This window comes from Durio zibethinus, chromosome 21, assembly GCF_047325235.1.
Source record: "Durio zibethinus cultivar Kanyao isolate XHJ-2024 chromosome 21, ASM4732523v1, whole genome shotgun sequence".
Classification (NCBI taxonomy): Eukaryota; Viridiplantae; Streptophyta; class Magnoliopsida; order Malvales; family Malvaceae; genus Durio; species Durio zibethinus.
Window position 1 is genome coordinate 2,428,663 of NC_143182.1, and position 16,254 is coordinate 2,444,916.

Genomic DNA, 16,254 nt, shown 5'->3' on the forward strand with positions numbered 1-16,254 from the left:
TAATTTATTAATGTAACTATAAAATAAAGATATTACATATCATATAAACAGTTACTTTTATACTGCGATTTAAATATATTGGCCGAAAGAAATACTATAGTTGAAGTAGATAAAATATTTGAGCAAAAGTATTTTGTTTTGTAGCGTACCAAAAATAAGTTTTATTACCACCAGAAAGAAATGTTTGAATTCAATGTCGGCTTCGGGAAAAAAAAAAAAAAATTCAATGTCGGCTGCGGGATATGTATAACGGTCTTCTACGCATCCTCCACTCACATGCTTTCGAAATGCCGTACTCCTTCGATCTCTACTGTCCATTTCAAGCGACACTTATCTTCTTCACCAAACCTCCCTCAAAAGACCCCCCAATTACGCACCTTGAGGCCGAAACTGAATCCATCTCTCCCATCGAGTACACTAGTAAACTCGGCACTGCATCCCGAGTCGACTCGCTTCTTCTCTCACGCCCTCAAAATCTCAGCCAAAATGGGTCTCCTTCACGAAGGGAAACAACTACATTCACACATAATAAAATCAGGATTGAATAATGTACTGTCTTTGGAAGTACAAATGCTAAATCTATACGTTAAATGCAAGCATTTTTCGGACGCAGGGAAATTGTTTGATGAAATGCGTCTGCGAAACTTGGTGACGTGGAATACAATGATTTGTAACTCGAGTCTTTATCTGGGTTGTTCTTATTTTAAGAAAATGTTGATAAACAACGTAGGTTTTGATCATATAACTTTGAACGCTTTGCTACGTGCTTCCACTGTGCTAAATGATGTCGTTTTTGGTAGAGAATTGCATTGTTTTATAGTGAAGTTGGGGTTTTTATTTGATTGTTTTGTGAGCAGTGCTCTTGTTGATTTATATGGGAAATGTGGTTTAGTTGAAGAAGCGAGATGGGTTTTCGATCAAGTGTTTTGTAGAGATTTGGTATTGTGGAATGTGATCCTTTCTTCTTATGTTTGGAATTCTTTAACAGAAGAGGCTTTTGAGGTTTTTGATCTGATGAGGACGGAAGGTGTTAAAGGGGATGGTTATACGTTTTGTTCTTTGCTTAGTTCTTGCTGTAGTTGGGGATTTTATGAGCTGGGGAGGCAGGTTCATGATCTCATTATTAAACTTTGTTTTGATTTAGACGTTCCTGTGGCAAGTGCACTTGTTGATATGTATGTAAAGAGTGGAAATCTATATGATGCCCGAAAAGCTTTTGATGGGATGACTGCTAGAAATGTTGTGTCTTGGAATACTATGATTGTAGGTTATGGGCAGTACGGAGGTGTGGAGAAGGCTATGGAACTCCTTAGAGAAATGAGGCTACAAAATTTCTGTCCAGATGAACTAACTATGGCAAGCATACTTTGCTCATGTGGTATTTTATCCGACTCTGGTGAAATGGGGCAAGTCCACGCTTATGTGGTTAAAAATGGGTTTGAGTCCTTTTTATCAGTTGCAAATGCTTTAATAAATGCATACTCCAAGTGTGGTAGCATTGATGGTGCATTTCAATGTTTTCTTTCAGTTGCAAAGCCTGACCTTGTTACATGGACATCAATTATAGGTGCTTATTCATTCCATGGTCTTTCAAAAGAAAGTATCATAGTTTTTGAGAAAATGTTAGCTACTGGTGTAAAGCCAGATCAAATTGCCTTTCTTGGTATTCTTTCTGCCTGTAGCCATGGAGGGCTGGTGAATGAGGGGCTTCATTATTTCAATATAATGATGAATGATTATCAAATCGTTCCAGATTCAGAGCACTATTCTTGTCTCGTTGATCTGCTTGGTCGATATGGTCTTCTTGATGAGGCTTTTAATGTCTTAACATCTCATCCCATTGCATGTACACCGGACACCTTGGGAGCATTCATAGGGGCATGTAACATCCATGGCAACATAACATTGGCCAAGTGGGCAGCAGAAGAGCTTGTTGTCTTGGAGCCGAACAAACCTGAGAATTATACTCTTATCTCTAACATTTATGCTTCTAAAGGGAGATGGTTAGATGTGGAAAGTGTCAGAAAAATGATGAAAGACCATTGTGATTACAAAATTCCTGGTTGTAGCTGGATGGAGATTGCTGGTGATGTTAATGTGTTTGCCTCAAGTGATAAATCTCATCCTAAAACTTTAGACATGTGCACTATATTATCTGGTCTAATGAAGCAGGAATATAGCATTTTGACTGCCAAGGATACGTGCTTCAGCAATATGGATGAGCGTGCTCTTTAAATCATTTTCTTATCATTTTGCGGTAAGGATTGCCCACTCTAAATGAATCTGCATGTTCCATTAACTTGAAACTTTAGATTCGCCCCTGCATATGGAACTTTCTAAATTGCTGACACTACATAACAGAGAATTTACATGGCTGCATCAATTCTACTTCTCTGCATCTTTTTTATTAATTGTTTGCTACTAAATGTTGGTCACCAACTAACCTTCAAGTAATTGAGCTCTATGAGTAAATCACCATAATCTATGATAAACTAGAATAAGAACATTGTCAAATATTTGCTGACTTTATCATCATGGCTAGTTTGTGGTTGTAAGACTGGTTTCATCTTGCTAGGCCAAGTTGGGCTGTACAGGTCAACTGAATTCCTGTACAGTTGACAAACAAAAAATAAATCTCACCATACGCAGTTGGCAAACCAAGCTTTCGCTGACTTAGCTGAAATGGGATCTGGCATGATCTACTTATGAGTCAACAAATCTTTCTATGGTATGATTTCGAATAATCTATTTAGAAATGTGTTTCATATGGCATTTTTTGTCCAATTGATGAACAATTTTATGCTGATTGATAGGTGCCAATGGTTTTTTACCATTATGGAATTGAACGAATACATCTGTTTAAGTTTTGTATATGGTTTAGTAGTGTCTAGTAGTAGTCTATTTACTATGTGTCATCTAACAGAGGTGCTGATTGGAAGGTTTACTTGAAAGTCTGGCAACTTTCAACTAACTAGAGAACTCTGTCAATCTTCTATCTAACTCTACCACAAATCATTGGTTTAAACCCTGACAATCTTCATCCTAACTGCAGAACAGAGATGATTGACTTCTAATCTATGGGGAAATGCCTTACTCCTACTGGAATTGAGGAACAATTAATGCTTTCCTTTTCTACGTAGTATGTTTGTGAAGAGTTGTTGCTTGCAAGTAGGTATGAAATCCTCAGAGTTTAACTTTTGGCATATTTTTTATGGAACCTTAATTGGTGTATTTATCATATGAGTTCAGGATTGCTGTAGTTGTTGGTTTTTTCATTTAATAAGTAATAGATCTATTGGTTTAATTCATATGGTAAACTTTGGTGTATAAATTCAAAAAAAAAAAAAAAAAGAAACTGCATTACTTTTTTCATATTCTATATTGTCATGTCCCAGCTGTGCACAGAAAATTGCGGGAAGGAGGGCTGAAGAGCTTCAAGATCTCCAGAGAATTATTATTTGACACGGTTGCTTGGATGAAAACTGAATATCTATCCACCAGGTGGTCTGGGTCTTGTGGTGACTTGTTACTTCTAGTGATAAAGGTATGCTTCCTGGTCACAATGACAACAACATGCATTGGAAGAACATGGATTTGACTTCTGGATATGGAAGTTCTATACGCATGGTGTGAAGGGTTGTGATTTAAAAGAACTAGCAAGATTGCAGGCCAGTCTCAGAAATGTCTAAAGTCCATTCTTATTACCATCTGGCCTTGCAGATAATGATCTGTGTTGATGAACATGCATCCCCCTTTCTGGATTGATGAAAACCATTTACACCAGCCAGCAGTTTAAAGCTCAATGTACGGTTGGATGAGAATGTTGTTGATGTTGTTTGTGTTATGTCGTGCTGCCTTATATCTGCAGACATGAAGTGGAAGGTATTCTATCTATGTCAATGCGGTTTAAGTAGTGGGTCAGCTTGGGCTAGGACACCTGCCAACCTCCATTTTTGATCCAAGGTTGCTGTTTTCAGCTAGTAGTTGTTTGCAAGAATCCTTGATGGAACCTACCATTATACTTCTTTGTAGTTCAGTGTTTTGGTGGGAAAACTTAGATTGATTCCGACATTTGACTTGATCGAACTTATTTTTCGGCATAGCCAAGTAGTTGTTATTGGCCGTCGCCATTAACTGACACTTGTCAATTAACGTTTACCCGTTGTTGTCTTTTGTTTCGTTTAGCATGTAAAGGAATTTTTTTTTTTTTTTTTGTTTTAAACGATTTATAAAGAATCTTCTTTGGTTTATTTGGCCTTTCTTTTGAGTAATGCTTGACTTTGATCTTAGAAAATAATAATATAAATTTAAATTTTATAATAATTAATTTCAAAAGTTATAAGTCTGAAATTTAATTCAAATGGAATCTTTAATAAATTTAAATTTAAAATTTTAATATTTATAATTCTTATTCTCCAATTGTTATTTCTTTTAATTTTCTCAAAATTTTTAAAAATACAAATAAATTACTTTTAAAATTTTGAATTAAAAAAAAAAAACACGAAGCCAATACAAGACACGTTAATCCAGCTAAGGAGTAAGAAAAAAGATTTATGCGTTACCCAAAAGGCGGGGCAATGATTTTTAATTTTTATCACGTAATCATCAAACATAAAAGCTCCGTTTTAACAACCTCAACATGTGGCGCATGTTAGCCTCACCCACCTTTTATAGAATCAAAAGACTCTTCTGTCTTATATATTTACATCTCTCAACGACCCGCCATTTCTACGTCATTTCGTACACACAATTTCTCACCTTTTGCTTTCTCGTGATGACCAGTTCCACCACCAGCTCAAGAAGCCGGAACACTAGCTCTGGCGTGCGGTCAACGCCGGACCGATTTGCTTACTCTCCTAGCCATGGCTACTCTGAATCAGCTGCCTCTGGGAAATCCGGTTCAGGCCGAAATCCAGTAAAGGTTGCCGCCCGGTCCATTGCTGGAGCTTTTGTCGCGTGTTTTACACCTCCCGAGACAGATGGCAGCAAGAGTTTTGGAGTGTCCGATGAGTTTAGAGATCCTCCCGGTATGTTCTGTTTCACTTTTTGGTTTAAACGATGATGACGACACAAAGGCAGCTTTTTTTTTTTTAATCGGATTTAAGTAGTTCTCTTATAAAACTTTTACTGAGTTCGAGTTTTGGATATGTAAATTTGCTGAGTTCCGGCTTCGATCCTCGGATCTGAAGAAACGGTAAAAATGAAGTTTTTACGCGTTAGTTGACCATGTAAATGTTTTCTTTGTTTTTTTTTTTTTTTTACTGGTGCTTTCTCTGTCTTGACATTTTCTCGGCAACCAAACAACCTACCGGCTCTGCTACTAGTTATTTGGTCAAGTACTCAAGTTTTGGAGTACCAAAAAAAAAAAAAAAGAAAAACCCAAATTTTTTTATTGATCGATTTTTATGCATAAAATTTATAGTTAGTGTTGAATTAGTCATTAGTTTTTGTTCAAAGAAAGTAATCATAGATTTCGTTGATAACAGTAATGAAACCTACATTCTTACTAAACTTTCCAATAATGTAGTAATGGAAAAGAAAGACAATTAAAATGATAAAAGCAGATGAGTTAATTTGTAGTTGAACCGGAAACGTCAAGAACGAATAGCGAGAGGAGGGGTTCGAATCGAGGGATTTATTCAAATTCAACAAAGGAGAGACGGCCTGGGAACATGAGATTCACGATGGAAGAAATTTTTAAGGCCACAAGGAACTTCTCCCCTGCTTTCAAGATTGGACAAGGTGGGTTTGGGACGGTTTATAAAGGAAGACTTGATGATGGAACTTTTGTGGCTATCAAGCGTGCTAAAAAGGTTGGATTTGGAACTATGAAAGTTACTTGAAATATTGTTTTTTTTTTTTCCTCTTTGGTCATATTTTTTTGGCTTTAACTTAGCTAAGGATTTGATCGACTTTTTGTTTGTTTGTAGAGTGTATATGATAAGCATTTGGGTGTGGAATTCCAAAGTGAAATAAGAACACTGGCACAAGTGGAACATTTGAATTTGGTTAAGTTTTATGGGTATTTAGAGCATGGGGATGAAAGAATTGTTGTTGTGGAGTATGTGCCTAATGGAACTCTTAGGGAACACTTGGATGGTGAGTTCTTGTTATTCTGGTTCACTTCTTCTTTGGTTTTATTTTTCTTTTGATCCCTCTTTATGCTGGAATTTTGAGACATGAAACACGAGAAAAATTGCTGCAGTTGTGCATGGGAAAGTTCTTGACCTTGCTGCACGACTTGATATAGCTATTGATGTGGCCCATGCCATCACCTATCTTCATATGTATACAGGTTTGCTTTTGATTTTTCATCTAAAAAAAGAGCTTTGCTGTTCTTTGAGATATAGGAGGGGACAGATTAATTAGATCAAGCATTGAATTCTATGCAGATCACCCAATCATCCACAGAGACATAAAATCTTCCAACATTCTCCTTACTGAAAAGTTACGGGCCAAGGTTGCTGACTTTGGTTTTGCTAGGCTGGCTGCTGACACGGATTCTGGTGCAACCCATGTGTCTACCCAGGTTAAAGGAACTGCCGGCTATCTGGATCCAGAATACCTGAGAACCTATCAACTTACAGAAAAGAGTGATGTTTATTCCTTTGGAGTATTATTGGTCGAACTAGTCACAGGCAGGCGCCCCATTGAACCGAAACGGGAACTCAAGGAGCGGATAACAGCGAGATGGGTGTGATGTTCTTTCCATTCTGTTATTGTTGATTATTATCAATGGCATGTGTGCCACTGCCATAGTTCATCCCTTTTGACTAGTTGGAATAAGTAAACTACCTTCATGAATGATGCCTACTCAGATCATGTAGAGAATGACCAACGAAGAGGAAAAAAAAAAAAACGTTGGAGGACAGCAATTTTCTTTTATTATTATTTTTTTTAAAAGATGGTTATTGTCTGTTAGTCTACTGATATGTTTTTACAATTGCAGGCAATCAAGAAGTTTAATGATGGTGAAGCCATTTCAACCTTGGACCCTAGGCTAGAACTGGCTGCTCCGACTAACTTAGCCCTCGAAAAGATTCTTGAACTAGCCTTACGGTGCATGGCTCCCCGTAGACAGAGTCGGCCTAGTATGAAGAGTTGTGGGGAGATCTTATGGAGCATCCGTAAGGATTATAGAGAGCAATCAGCTTTAGAGCTTCGCTCTCTTTCATCTACTTCACAGAGAAATGCTTCAGTTAGAGAAAAATAAACGAAGGGCTTAGATGCAACCTAAAAGTGTTGTTTGTTCTATCGGTGTTGTTAAAGCTAAACGTGCAAGGTCCAAATGGTTAGAGCAGAAAACAGAGCGCAGTTCCTGGAGGATCAACCAATTGAGAACTGCCAGCAACGAGTCATAAGAAAGCAAATAAATTTTCCAGAACCGGATGTCATGATCGGTCTTAAACAAGCTTAAGTTTTTGTATGATTGTGCTGGAAATGTGTTCGTCTGGTTTCGCTTGTGTATAGGAAATTATTCAATTTGTTGATTATTATTAAGTTCTTTATTTCTGTTCTTGTTGATTGACTAATTTTGCTCAAGTTTTCATGCAGAAGCAGGCGAAATTCATGGTAAAGTATTTGATTTATTGTAAAAAGCTTTCAGATTTAGATTCCCATGGATTTATTCCTTAATCCTTGATGTCCCCTATCTTCTGATCCTGATGAAAATGATTTGCCTTGTACTGTGTAGAACACCTGTTTGATCAATAATGTTTTCACAAAGGAAAACATGAACAAGTTTTTCATCCTTGAATTTTTTTTCTGGGAAATGTTTTAATACCATGAAAAATGTTGTAATAATCACACATTCTAAAGTACTTCAATTATCATATTGATACATAAAATTAATATGAAAAATGTTGAACACTATCCAAGTATATATATATATATATATATATATATATATATATATAGTTTACAGTTGCATGATGGAAATAGCAGCATTTTATCCTCACATTCTGCTTTGCTACCCCTAAAGGCTAAAGGGTTTTGGATCATATTTGTATACTGCCTCGGTTCTTTTCCCTACCAATTGGTGTACACACATTTACAAAATGAAAATAAAACATAATCCCGGAAAATGGGCAAATTTTCAGGAAAAAAAAAAGCTACTGAAGTGGTCAAGTCTTATTTTGGTTGTACAATCTACTTTCCGGCAGATGAAATTTTTTCCTGCATGTCTTAACCACTTATTTCCTTCTTATTTGAACTTAAATTCTATGAGAAATCTTCCCTCTTCCTATGCACCCCTTGAAAAAGAATTTTGCCGAGTTAACTGATAGCTTCCATCTGTGGGTCTTTCATTCCCCGTATTTATGGTAATTACTTTTGAACAGAGGAAGAAGAAAGAAGATGAATATATGGTGACATGCCAAACACTGCATGGAAATTTTACAATCAAAGACGTGGAGAGATAGAGAGGAGATCGAAACAATTTTATACACCAAAAAGGAGGGAGAAATCCAACCTGTGCCAAATCCAGTAGTTTTGACTGTTTTCAAGTTTCCAGCTTATTGCCGCCATGGTGAGTGCAGTAAAACCAGCAATTACGAAACCCCATTGAAATCGTTTCAATAAAGTCTTTACAAGATTCTGCAGCCATTCTTTGGTTCGCCATCTACATTTAAAATACATACTCGGCTTTCATGGAAGAGAGTTTAATATTTCATCTAGTAAATACTAATGCATTATCTTCAGGTACTATTACTTAGTCCACAATCTATCTACCAGGTTATGCTTCTACAATCTTAATAATTCCAACTATAGGGCGATGTTTTCTGTTAACAATTAACTTCTCCAATGACAAAGCACGGTTCCCTGTGTATCTTAGAATATTAGCTTTCAGGCGAAATCTTGAACCTAAATGCTTGATGCTATATCACTATAATGACAATGGTGTCCCTTGACCAACTCAAGGCATGGTCAGCACAATAATTAAAAAGTGAAAAGAAAAAAAGGATTTAACTCTCATTTGTACTAATTACAAATAACTAAAGGCGGTCTGTGTGCTACTGTACAAAATCCTGAGTATGCATTTTATTTGCATTAGGAGCCGAAAAAAAAAAAATGCACGGAACTTCATGATTGTACAGAAAAGAAACTTACCTCTCAAGCCAATTTAAACATAAATCTCTTGAAACGGAAAGTGACCTATACTTGGTAAAGAACTCTATCAACCACCCAACAAGAAGACCAAGCGCCCCAATTGCCATCACAAGAATAATATTGGATGACCTGCACAATTTAGATTCATCAAACACCTTCTGTATCTTTTAGTACAGGGTCATAAATTCAAATTAACACAATGCTACCAGATCCACATACCTAGTTGCCTTAGTTATGGCCATCAGGGCAGTAAGGATAGCCACCACAGTGTGGATTGTCCTTTTGAAAATTTCATCAATTGTAGTGAGGTATATGAAGGTGCTCACCACAGCCATGAAAGAGAGCCAGAAATCCAAAAACTGAAAATTTTCCGATTTACATGTCAATAGTAGTTCAAACTGGTAACTGAAAATATGATAGAGAACTTAAGCAACAATGAAACGCAAATGGAGATGATGCATGTTATATAAGTTGGATTCATGTTTTCCATAATGTACTTCCACTATATGCCTTTTCCAAGTTTTTCATGATGAATAATGTCATCCTTCTTAAGAAAAAAAAATTCATACCAATATATACCTGTAAGACACCAAAGGATAACGCACACCAGGTGCCCACATCACATGCATGATATAATCCACTTGAAATCCCGCTCACTGTGTAGACCACCCATTCTGCAAATGCCTGCATATAAACAACTAATTAAGTTATTGACTAAATAAAAAATGAGTTAAAAAAGTTCATGTTGGATAATTACCAAAGCTCAATTCCAATGCTTAAAGTTCCTTCACCGCACATAAGGTGGTAGATATAAAAAATATCATCAATATACTGTGGTCATGTCAGAATTTTTTGGAAAATTAATAACCCTTCCAATTGATGGTTAGGCATGCCATTGACATAGTTGGAAATTTTGAGAAACCTCTAAAGTTTCTTCACAAAAGGTTAGCACTCTTTGCCATCAGAAATCTAAATCATCTGCAAGGGAGTCCTTGACATAAATGAAGTTTTACCTTCTGCCGGAGAGCCCAAAAAGCAGGAAGCGCAGCTGCACCATTTGATGCAATTAGAGCAATTGATTGCCGCATGTGTCCTGCAGCAGTTTCCAATTAGAGGATTGGCTAAATTTGATTTTATAGCATTACCAAGTCCTAGAATTCGTTTCAAATGCAAATAAATCTCTTCTAAAGCATAAGAATACAAGACCCATCAAAAAGCATATGCAAATTTTTGACACTCAAGACTCAGGAACTTGAGTACAGATTAGAGACCTTAACTTGAAGGCTATAGCTCTTCATCATAAACTCAAGTTAGTCATAGACTAAGACTGTGCTTACAGCCTTGCCAACCCACCCCCCCTCCCAAAAAAAACACAAAAATCCCGCATGAAGTATGTGTACGGTCTAACTATGTTTCCAAACTAGTAGCTGCCTTTGAAGAGAGAATAAATAGCTATTTTGGAACCATAAACAACATTGTCAGTGAAAAAGTGGCAAGGATTGCAGCCATATTTCTGCATTCAACTCCTAAAACGCATTTACCTTGACGTGATACAATCTCAATGCTACAGTCAAAACCTCCATGGTTCCGATCACAGGCACAAAAGCTGAGAAACAGAAAATAACATGGTTACAAGGCAATGACAAATGCACTTTACACCTTCATCCCATCGTACATGCATTTTATCTACCAAATAAAATATTTTTAAAAAATAGGAAATTAGATAAAAATAATATAAAAAAGATGGGGATGGCTGAAAAATATAATACCTATATGATGTTAATCCACTGGCATCAAGAGCAGATTTGCAATCACCATGATAGGAGCATCTTTTTGGGCATCTTTCAAGTGAAATAGACATAGTAGTCTGGCCATCGGAAGTGCTACCAGTGCTGTTTAGATGCCTTAATGCAATACTCCAGATTCCTTCCCTAACATATAAGATGTAAAAATCGACCTTTTCTTCACTTGAATTGTACACTACAAAAAACATGGAGCCATGACTGCTGCTTGTCTTGTTTACATAATAATAGTCCCAGTTAACAAGTGATGGCAATGCACCATTTCTAGCATATATTTCATAGTTTATCTTCCTATCTGATGTCAACCGGATGCGTAGATTTCCACCAGCTGCACCACGAGGAATGTCCACAAGAAAATAAGTCCAGGTATCTAGTCCTCCTCCAAATGAGTAGTTGCTTAAAAGGGGCTCAAGAAGAAAATTGGCAGCATCTGACATCACTTTCTCACCATCTGGCAAATAATAGGATTCAAAAGGGGTGGAATCTTTCCTGAGAACCGTCTGCAGACAACCATTCTCAGCTTGTCAATAAATTACTCCTGCGAATGAGTTTCCTCAAGCATCAACAGAAAGAAAAGATAATGTGGTAATAAAACTGTTCATAAATCTAATTAAAAATAATAACAAAACTAAAATTGAAATCAGAAATCTATGGTTGCATCCCATTACTCGATGTGTAAGTGAACACTCAGGTAAAATTTTTGAACCCAAATTTGGCCCCTGTTTGCTTCAAAATAATTACTTCTTATAACAATGATTCCTCAGTTTTTAAAGATTGCAAATCAGTTGGTAAAATTTCACCATTTCAGCCCTTGGGCTAAGATTGTCAAGATAGTGGTGTCCAGTCACCTACAAATGAAATTCATACTGTCATCTACTCATCCTTAGTTTTGTATGTTTCTATGTCACCACTAACAAGCAAGTAAATCATTTATATCTTCTTTTCTAAACCAGATACCTACTTTATCCTCACAAATGTGAATGGGTACACATTATTTAATGTATTGAATTTCACATAGGCCGATAATTTATTAATAGCATCAAAATAGAAAACTAAAAGATAACAAACACCAAGCATAATGCAAAATAAAATGAATCAATGAAACTTATAATGAAGTATGTATAATGTATTTGTTGACAATGCCCACCTGAAGCATGTATCTTTCGGATGAACAGTTTGGCCCAGCCTTCCCCAAAGGGCATTCAAGCTCTTGCAGTTCCAGAGAATAGCAAACTTTTGAAACATTACTTTGGGCCCCATCAATTTCCTTTGAAAGATTAAGGGAGAGAATAGAAATATACCAGCTACCAACCTTTGGGGAGGGAATAACCAGAGGGGATTTATTTAAGTTACCAGAATAATCATGTAGAGTAGCTGAAGGCATAGCACCATATCGAGCAAAGCACATTAAGTCAATTTTGCTACTATTTCCAGTGCTATTCAGAGGTCTTAACCTTACATTTTGTGCTGAAATGGTTAAAAATTCAGCTATTCGTAGTATCTCTAAGGAGTATATTTTCATTTCTCCATCTCCAAGGCAAGACGTCTCAAAATTGTTCCTGCAAGAAACCATGCTTTGATTGAAGAACCCAGACACTGAACCATTTCCAGAAATATTGCCAGATTGACCACATGAAAGCATTTCAACAGTTTGGTTGCAGTACTGTCCCTGCATTGTTGAGGTTATACATCCTTCCACACTAATATTGGCTGCAAAGGAGTAAGCAGGGCCTCGAACAATCTGCAATCCAGAACAATAGCTGAAAATTCAATTTCTAGTTGAATGAAAGGAACATACGTACCAAAACCTCTCCTCGAAGAGGATAAGCAGACAGGTAAGAACAAGAAAACATAACAAGAATTAGATGAATAGGAGCAAAAGCAAACATTTTTCAAACAAGAAGTCAAGGGTTTTCACCAGAAGATTTCCACCAGCTACAATGCAAGCAAGATATACTTTTTTGCTGACAAAACTTGTTATATGGCATCACAAACCAATCTGGATATTGCCTTTATGATAACCAACCAACAACTACCATTAGAATATCAATCTATCAACATAGTTTTATATGTGGTTCTTTAGGAGTTTACAAGCATCTTTATTTGCCTTTGTGCAAAGGATTCCAGGAGTAAAGAAAACCCAATTATTTTCCTCTGAAGTGAATTACACAACACATTTATGATCAACCAATAAAATGCCAAACCACTTGAAGTGGGTGAGAACTGTACAGAAGCACAAGACACAAATGTGAAACAATAACACAATGAAGAAAGTGGTGTATAAGGAGAAAAATAGAGGAGTTAGTAATCTTACCATCTTTGACTGTGTTCTTGTAGGCCCAACACCATTGAAAAGACCAAAATACAAAACCCTGGCAGATATCTGAACACAGAATTTTAAGTTACAATGCCAACAGTTGAATCTCTAAAAAACATATAAAAGAAAAAATAAGGAAGGTGTGGAATAATCCATGTATCAAACTAAACATTTTACCCCACCCACCCCATACCCCTGATTGTGGGTTAAAATATGCCAAATGGAAGATGTCTTGTAATACTTGCCTAAGAATTCAGTTAAACAAATTACTCAATGATCCGAATTTTTTAAGAAGGTAAGGAATGACATTTCATCCACATAAAATACATTAGATAATGACAGCAAACCTGCTCATTTGTCAACTTCATTGTCATATTTCTTGGTACAGGATAGCACTGCTCTGTATTTTGAAGTACTTGTATTCCTTCAAAAGATCCATTAGATAGTGTAACTAGAGCTGCAACAAGAGAAAAATATCTTAAAACTGCTAGATTCATTCGGGTTCACGAGGTCAGTGATTGAAAGAAGAAAATAATATTTTATGTTTGTTTGCAGAAAACCTTTTAATGAAGTGTTTGAGACATCCGGCAATGGGAGGCTGCCATCTCTGAAGCATATCAACGGCAGCACACTTTTAGGAACTTTTTCAATGCTTTTAATATCCTGAGAGCAGTTTAAAGCATAAGCAAAGGAGATAAGCGAGAATGATTGGGAAAACTACCAAATGTTTAAACTCCAGAAATCAGTGAAATGACAAGTGTGTGGAAAATCTTTTCATGATTTGCAGCAACAGAAGTGTAGAAATGTAGTATGATCAAACAAAAGAAATTCGAGTTAAGAATCAGCATAATAAAAAAGCTGCTAAACCTGGAAACTAACTAGGACGAGCATACTTACAAGGTCCACACTTGACTTCAATGCTATTGACATTGAAGAGAACCATGGGGGTAAATCAACTGAGACATGGCAAATGGTAAACCCAGTGAGTCATTACACAATAAAATAATTCAAACAATAATACAATCTAATTCATCACCATAACTTTTGAACCTTTGCCAGTTTTCCAAATAAAAACAGACAAGAATGAAAATAGCGGAAAATATTTAACATTTTCTTCTCTCTTGAATTCAAGTTGCTGGTAATGTCACTTCCACGACAACAGTACTGAAGAGGCTTTCCAGAAAAGGAAGGCAATCCAATAATCATCATGACAGAAAGAAGCATTTCAAACTCGATAGTTCTAAATCATGTCTCTATAACTAATTTACCTTCGTCCCCGCTGAAACAGTGCTATATGTAAATATGATGTATTATCTGAGTTAAAAGGGGAATAAAAGTTGAACCAACAATCAAGTTTGACAAGGAAAAATTCTAATATCTTGTTTTCATCATGAAAATAGACAATTAAGATAAAAAAAAAATTGAACTTTTAAAATTGAAATTAACAAAAGTAGAAAAATATGAAAATATTTCACGCATTCATTAGTAAAGTTAACATTTTGACAACTACCCATTCATCAGAGCAGTCCACAATTACATCATTAAGAAAAACACACCGCAAATTCATCCAAAATGAATAATCAAAAAGACCTTAAAATTAGTTTTACGCACCTCTTATATAACGCATATCAAAAGGCCTGATCTGGGTTTCTGGGTATTTGAAGCTTGATATGGTGAAGGTGTCATATCCACCAAGTTGCTCAACTGAATTACAGGGCTCAAATAAACAAGAAAAGAGAGTGAAAAGACTTAGAATCAAGCTAGAAACCCAGCAAAGAATCGAATTTTCTGCCATTTTTGGGGTGATTCTTAGAAGGAACCAAAAACAATGATAATAGTAATAAATAAAAAGATAATTTATAAAGGAATTAAAAGCACAAAGGTTGTTTGGTTTAGTAGTGATTAAAAAAGCATTGAAAGATCTTCCTGGAGGCTGCTGTTTGCAGTCCTTAATTCAGCAGACATTGTTTATTTTTCTTGTTTATAATAGAGGTTATTTGTTGACTGCTGCTGCCGTGGTGGGAGTCAACTTAAGCGAAGGAAATAGAAAACAAGATCACGCTCGAGCAAGAGGAACGTGCCGGAAACGCGCCACCGGTTCAAAGGAACTGTTTGGCGATTGGTCTTCGTTCTAGAAAGCCAATAGTATTAAATTATGAAGAAAGCAAATTTTAGGTAGACTTAAATACTCAAACCAAACAAAGATTAGATTGTTCTTTGGAATTTTATTTTTCTAGAAACATATGTTAGCTAACCAATATTATTTAATTTGATTGGAAAAACCACAAGAATTTGATGTCATCTTAACCAGCTTTCAAACCTTTTTTTTTTTCTCCTTTTTGCTTTTTCCAATTCAAGAGCCTTTCTCTTTAAAGAAAAGAAAAAAAAAATCTCGTGACAATAATTTATTACGATATAATTACAACAGTAATTTATCATCATGATTCTGTTATTGTTTAAAAGTTTGAATCATAGAAAAAATTATATATTTGTTGGATTTAAACCAATTTAATTCATGAATAAATTTGAATTTTATTTTTTAATGTTTTTTATTAAATTTAATAAATTATTATGAATAATATTTTAAAATTTATTAATTAAATAAATAAATTATAAATATAATAAATTTTTTTAATATTTAATTTATTTATATTCCAGTATAAACAATAAAATATTTAACAAATAATTTGTAAACAAATTTAATTAATTAATTAATTAAATTTAATAAATAATTATAAATAATATTTTAAAAATTATTAATTGAATAAATAATGAATACAAAAAAAGTATTTTTATTTGATTCGTTTACTCCTTTACATATTTGGGTATTGTAAGTTTTTAATGAAAATTTAACAAAAATAAAGGTTTTTTTATTTTTGTTAAGGGAAAGTAAATTTAAAGAAATAATGGTACGGTTAGTTTAAGAAAGCATAAAATTTTTTTAATGAAAAATAAAAAACATAAGTGAAGTTATGTTCGGTGGATATTTGGGGAAAATATATTTTTAAAAAATGAAATAAAAAATTC

General features: G+C 35.2%; 3 protein-coding genes across 12 annotated transcripts; 2 read left to right on the plus strand and 1 right to left on the minus strand.

Moving 5' to 3' along the window:
* Positions 1-108: 108 nt before the first annotated feature.
* On the plus strand, positions 109-4,248 carry LOC111304757 (Pentatricopeptide repeat (PPR-like) superfamily protein). Of its 10 annotated transcripts, none has more exons than XR_016331040.1 (4): positions 109-2,257; positions 2,543-2,728; positions 3,053-3,172; positions 3,396-4,248. XR_016331040.1 is itself a non-coding variant. In XM_022901672.2 (2 exons), exon 1 carries the CDS (start codon positions 181-183, stop codon positions 2,233-2,235), a length of 2,055 nt encoding a protein of 684 aa, XP_022757407.2. In that variant the 5' UTR covers positions 109-180; the 3' UTR covers positions 2,236-2,257; positions 3,406-4,248. The 10 variants fall into 10 exon arrangements, 2 of the variants coding, with proteins under 2 accessions (XP_022757407.2, XP_022757406.2); XR_016331039.1 differs by having other exon boundaries at positions 110-2,257; positions 2,576-2,728; XR_016331042.1 differs by having other exon boundaries at positions 110-2,257; positions 2,576-2,728; positions 3,406-4,248.
* Positions 4,249-4,703: 455 nt separating this feature from the next.
* On the plus strand, positions 4,704-7,508 carry CRCK2 (calmodulin-binding receptor-like cytoplasmic kinase 2). The gene is made up of 6 exons (XM_022901676.2): positions 4,704-5,027; positions 5,581-5,813; positions 5,931-6,099; positions 6,206-6,295; positions 6,393-6,694; positions 6,950-7,508. Exons 1-6 carry the CDS (start codon positions 4,775-4,777, stop codon positions 7,211-7,213), a joined length of 1,311 nt encoding a protein of 436 aa, XP_022757411.2. The 5' UTR covers positions 4,704-4,774; the 3' UTR covers positions 7,214-7,508.
* A 308-nt stretch (positions 7,509-7,816) lies between these two features.
* On the minus strand, positions 7,817-15,445 carry LOC111304758 (uncharacterized). Its single transcript, XM_022901673.2, has 14 exons — positions 14,839-15,445; positions 14,125-14,183; positions 13,788-13,890; positions 13,575-13,684; positions 13,225-13,293; positions 12,058-12,651; positions 10,878-11,410; positions 10,650-10,714; positions 10,122-10,201; positions 9,688-9,792; positions 9,328-9,467; positions 9,109-9,237; positions 8,471-8,620; positions 7,817-8,381 (listed from the first exon to the last, which is right to left on the minus strand). The coding sequence occupies exons 1-14, from the start codon at positions 15,020-15,022 to the stop codon at positions 8,243-8,245; spliced, it is 2,460 nt and encodes an 819-aa protein (XP_022757408.2). The 5' UTR covers positions 15,023-15,445; the 3' UTR covers positions 7,817-8,242.
* Positions 15,446-16,254: the final 809 nt, after the last annotated feature.

Bases quoted from the DNA above. Each gene is read 5' to 3' on its own strand.
- LOC111304758 (XM_022901673.2), bottom strand. From the start codon at position 15,022: ATGGCAGAAAATTCGATTCTTTGCTGGGTTTCTAGCTTGATTCTAAGT. The intron at 14,184-14,838 runs GTGCGTAAAACT...GCCATGTCTCAG, and splicing joins TGATATGCGTTATATAAGAG to TTGATTTACCCCCATGGTTC. The intron at 9,238-9,327 runs GTATGTGGATCT...TAAATTGTGCAG, and splicing joins GCCATAACTAAGGCAACTAG to GTCATCCAATATTATTCTTG.
- CRCK2 (XM_022901676.2), top strand. From the start codon at position 4,775: ATGACCAGTTCCACCACCAGCTCAAGAAGCCGGAACACTAGCTCTGGC. The intron at 5,814-5,930 runs GTTGGATTTGGA...GTTTGTTTGTAG, and splicing joins CTATCAAGCGTGCTAAAAAG to AGTGTATATGATAAGCATTT. The intron at 6,100-6,205 runs GTGAGTTCTTGT...AAATTGCTGCAG, and splicing joins TCTTAGGGAACACTTGGATG to TTGTGCATGGGAAAGTTCTT.
- LOC111304757 (XM_022901672.2), top strand. From the start codon at position 181: ATGTTTGAATTCAATGTCGGCTTCGGGAAAAAAAAAAAAAAATTCAAT.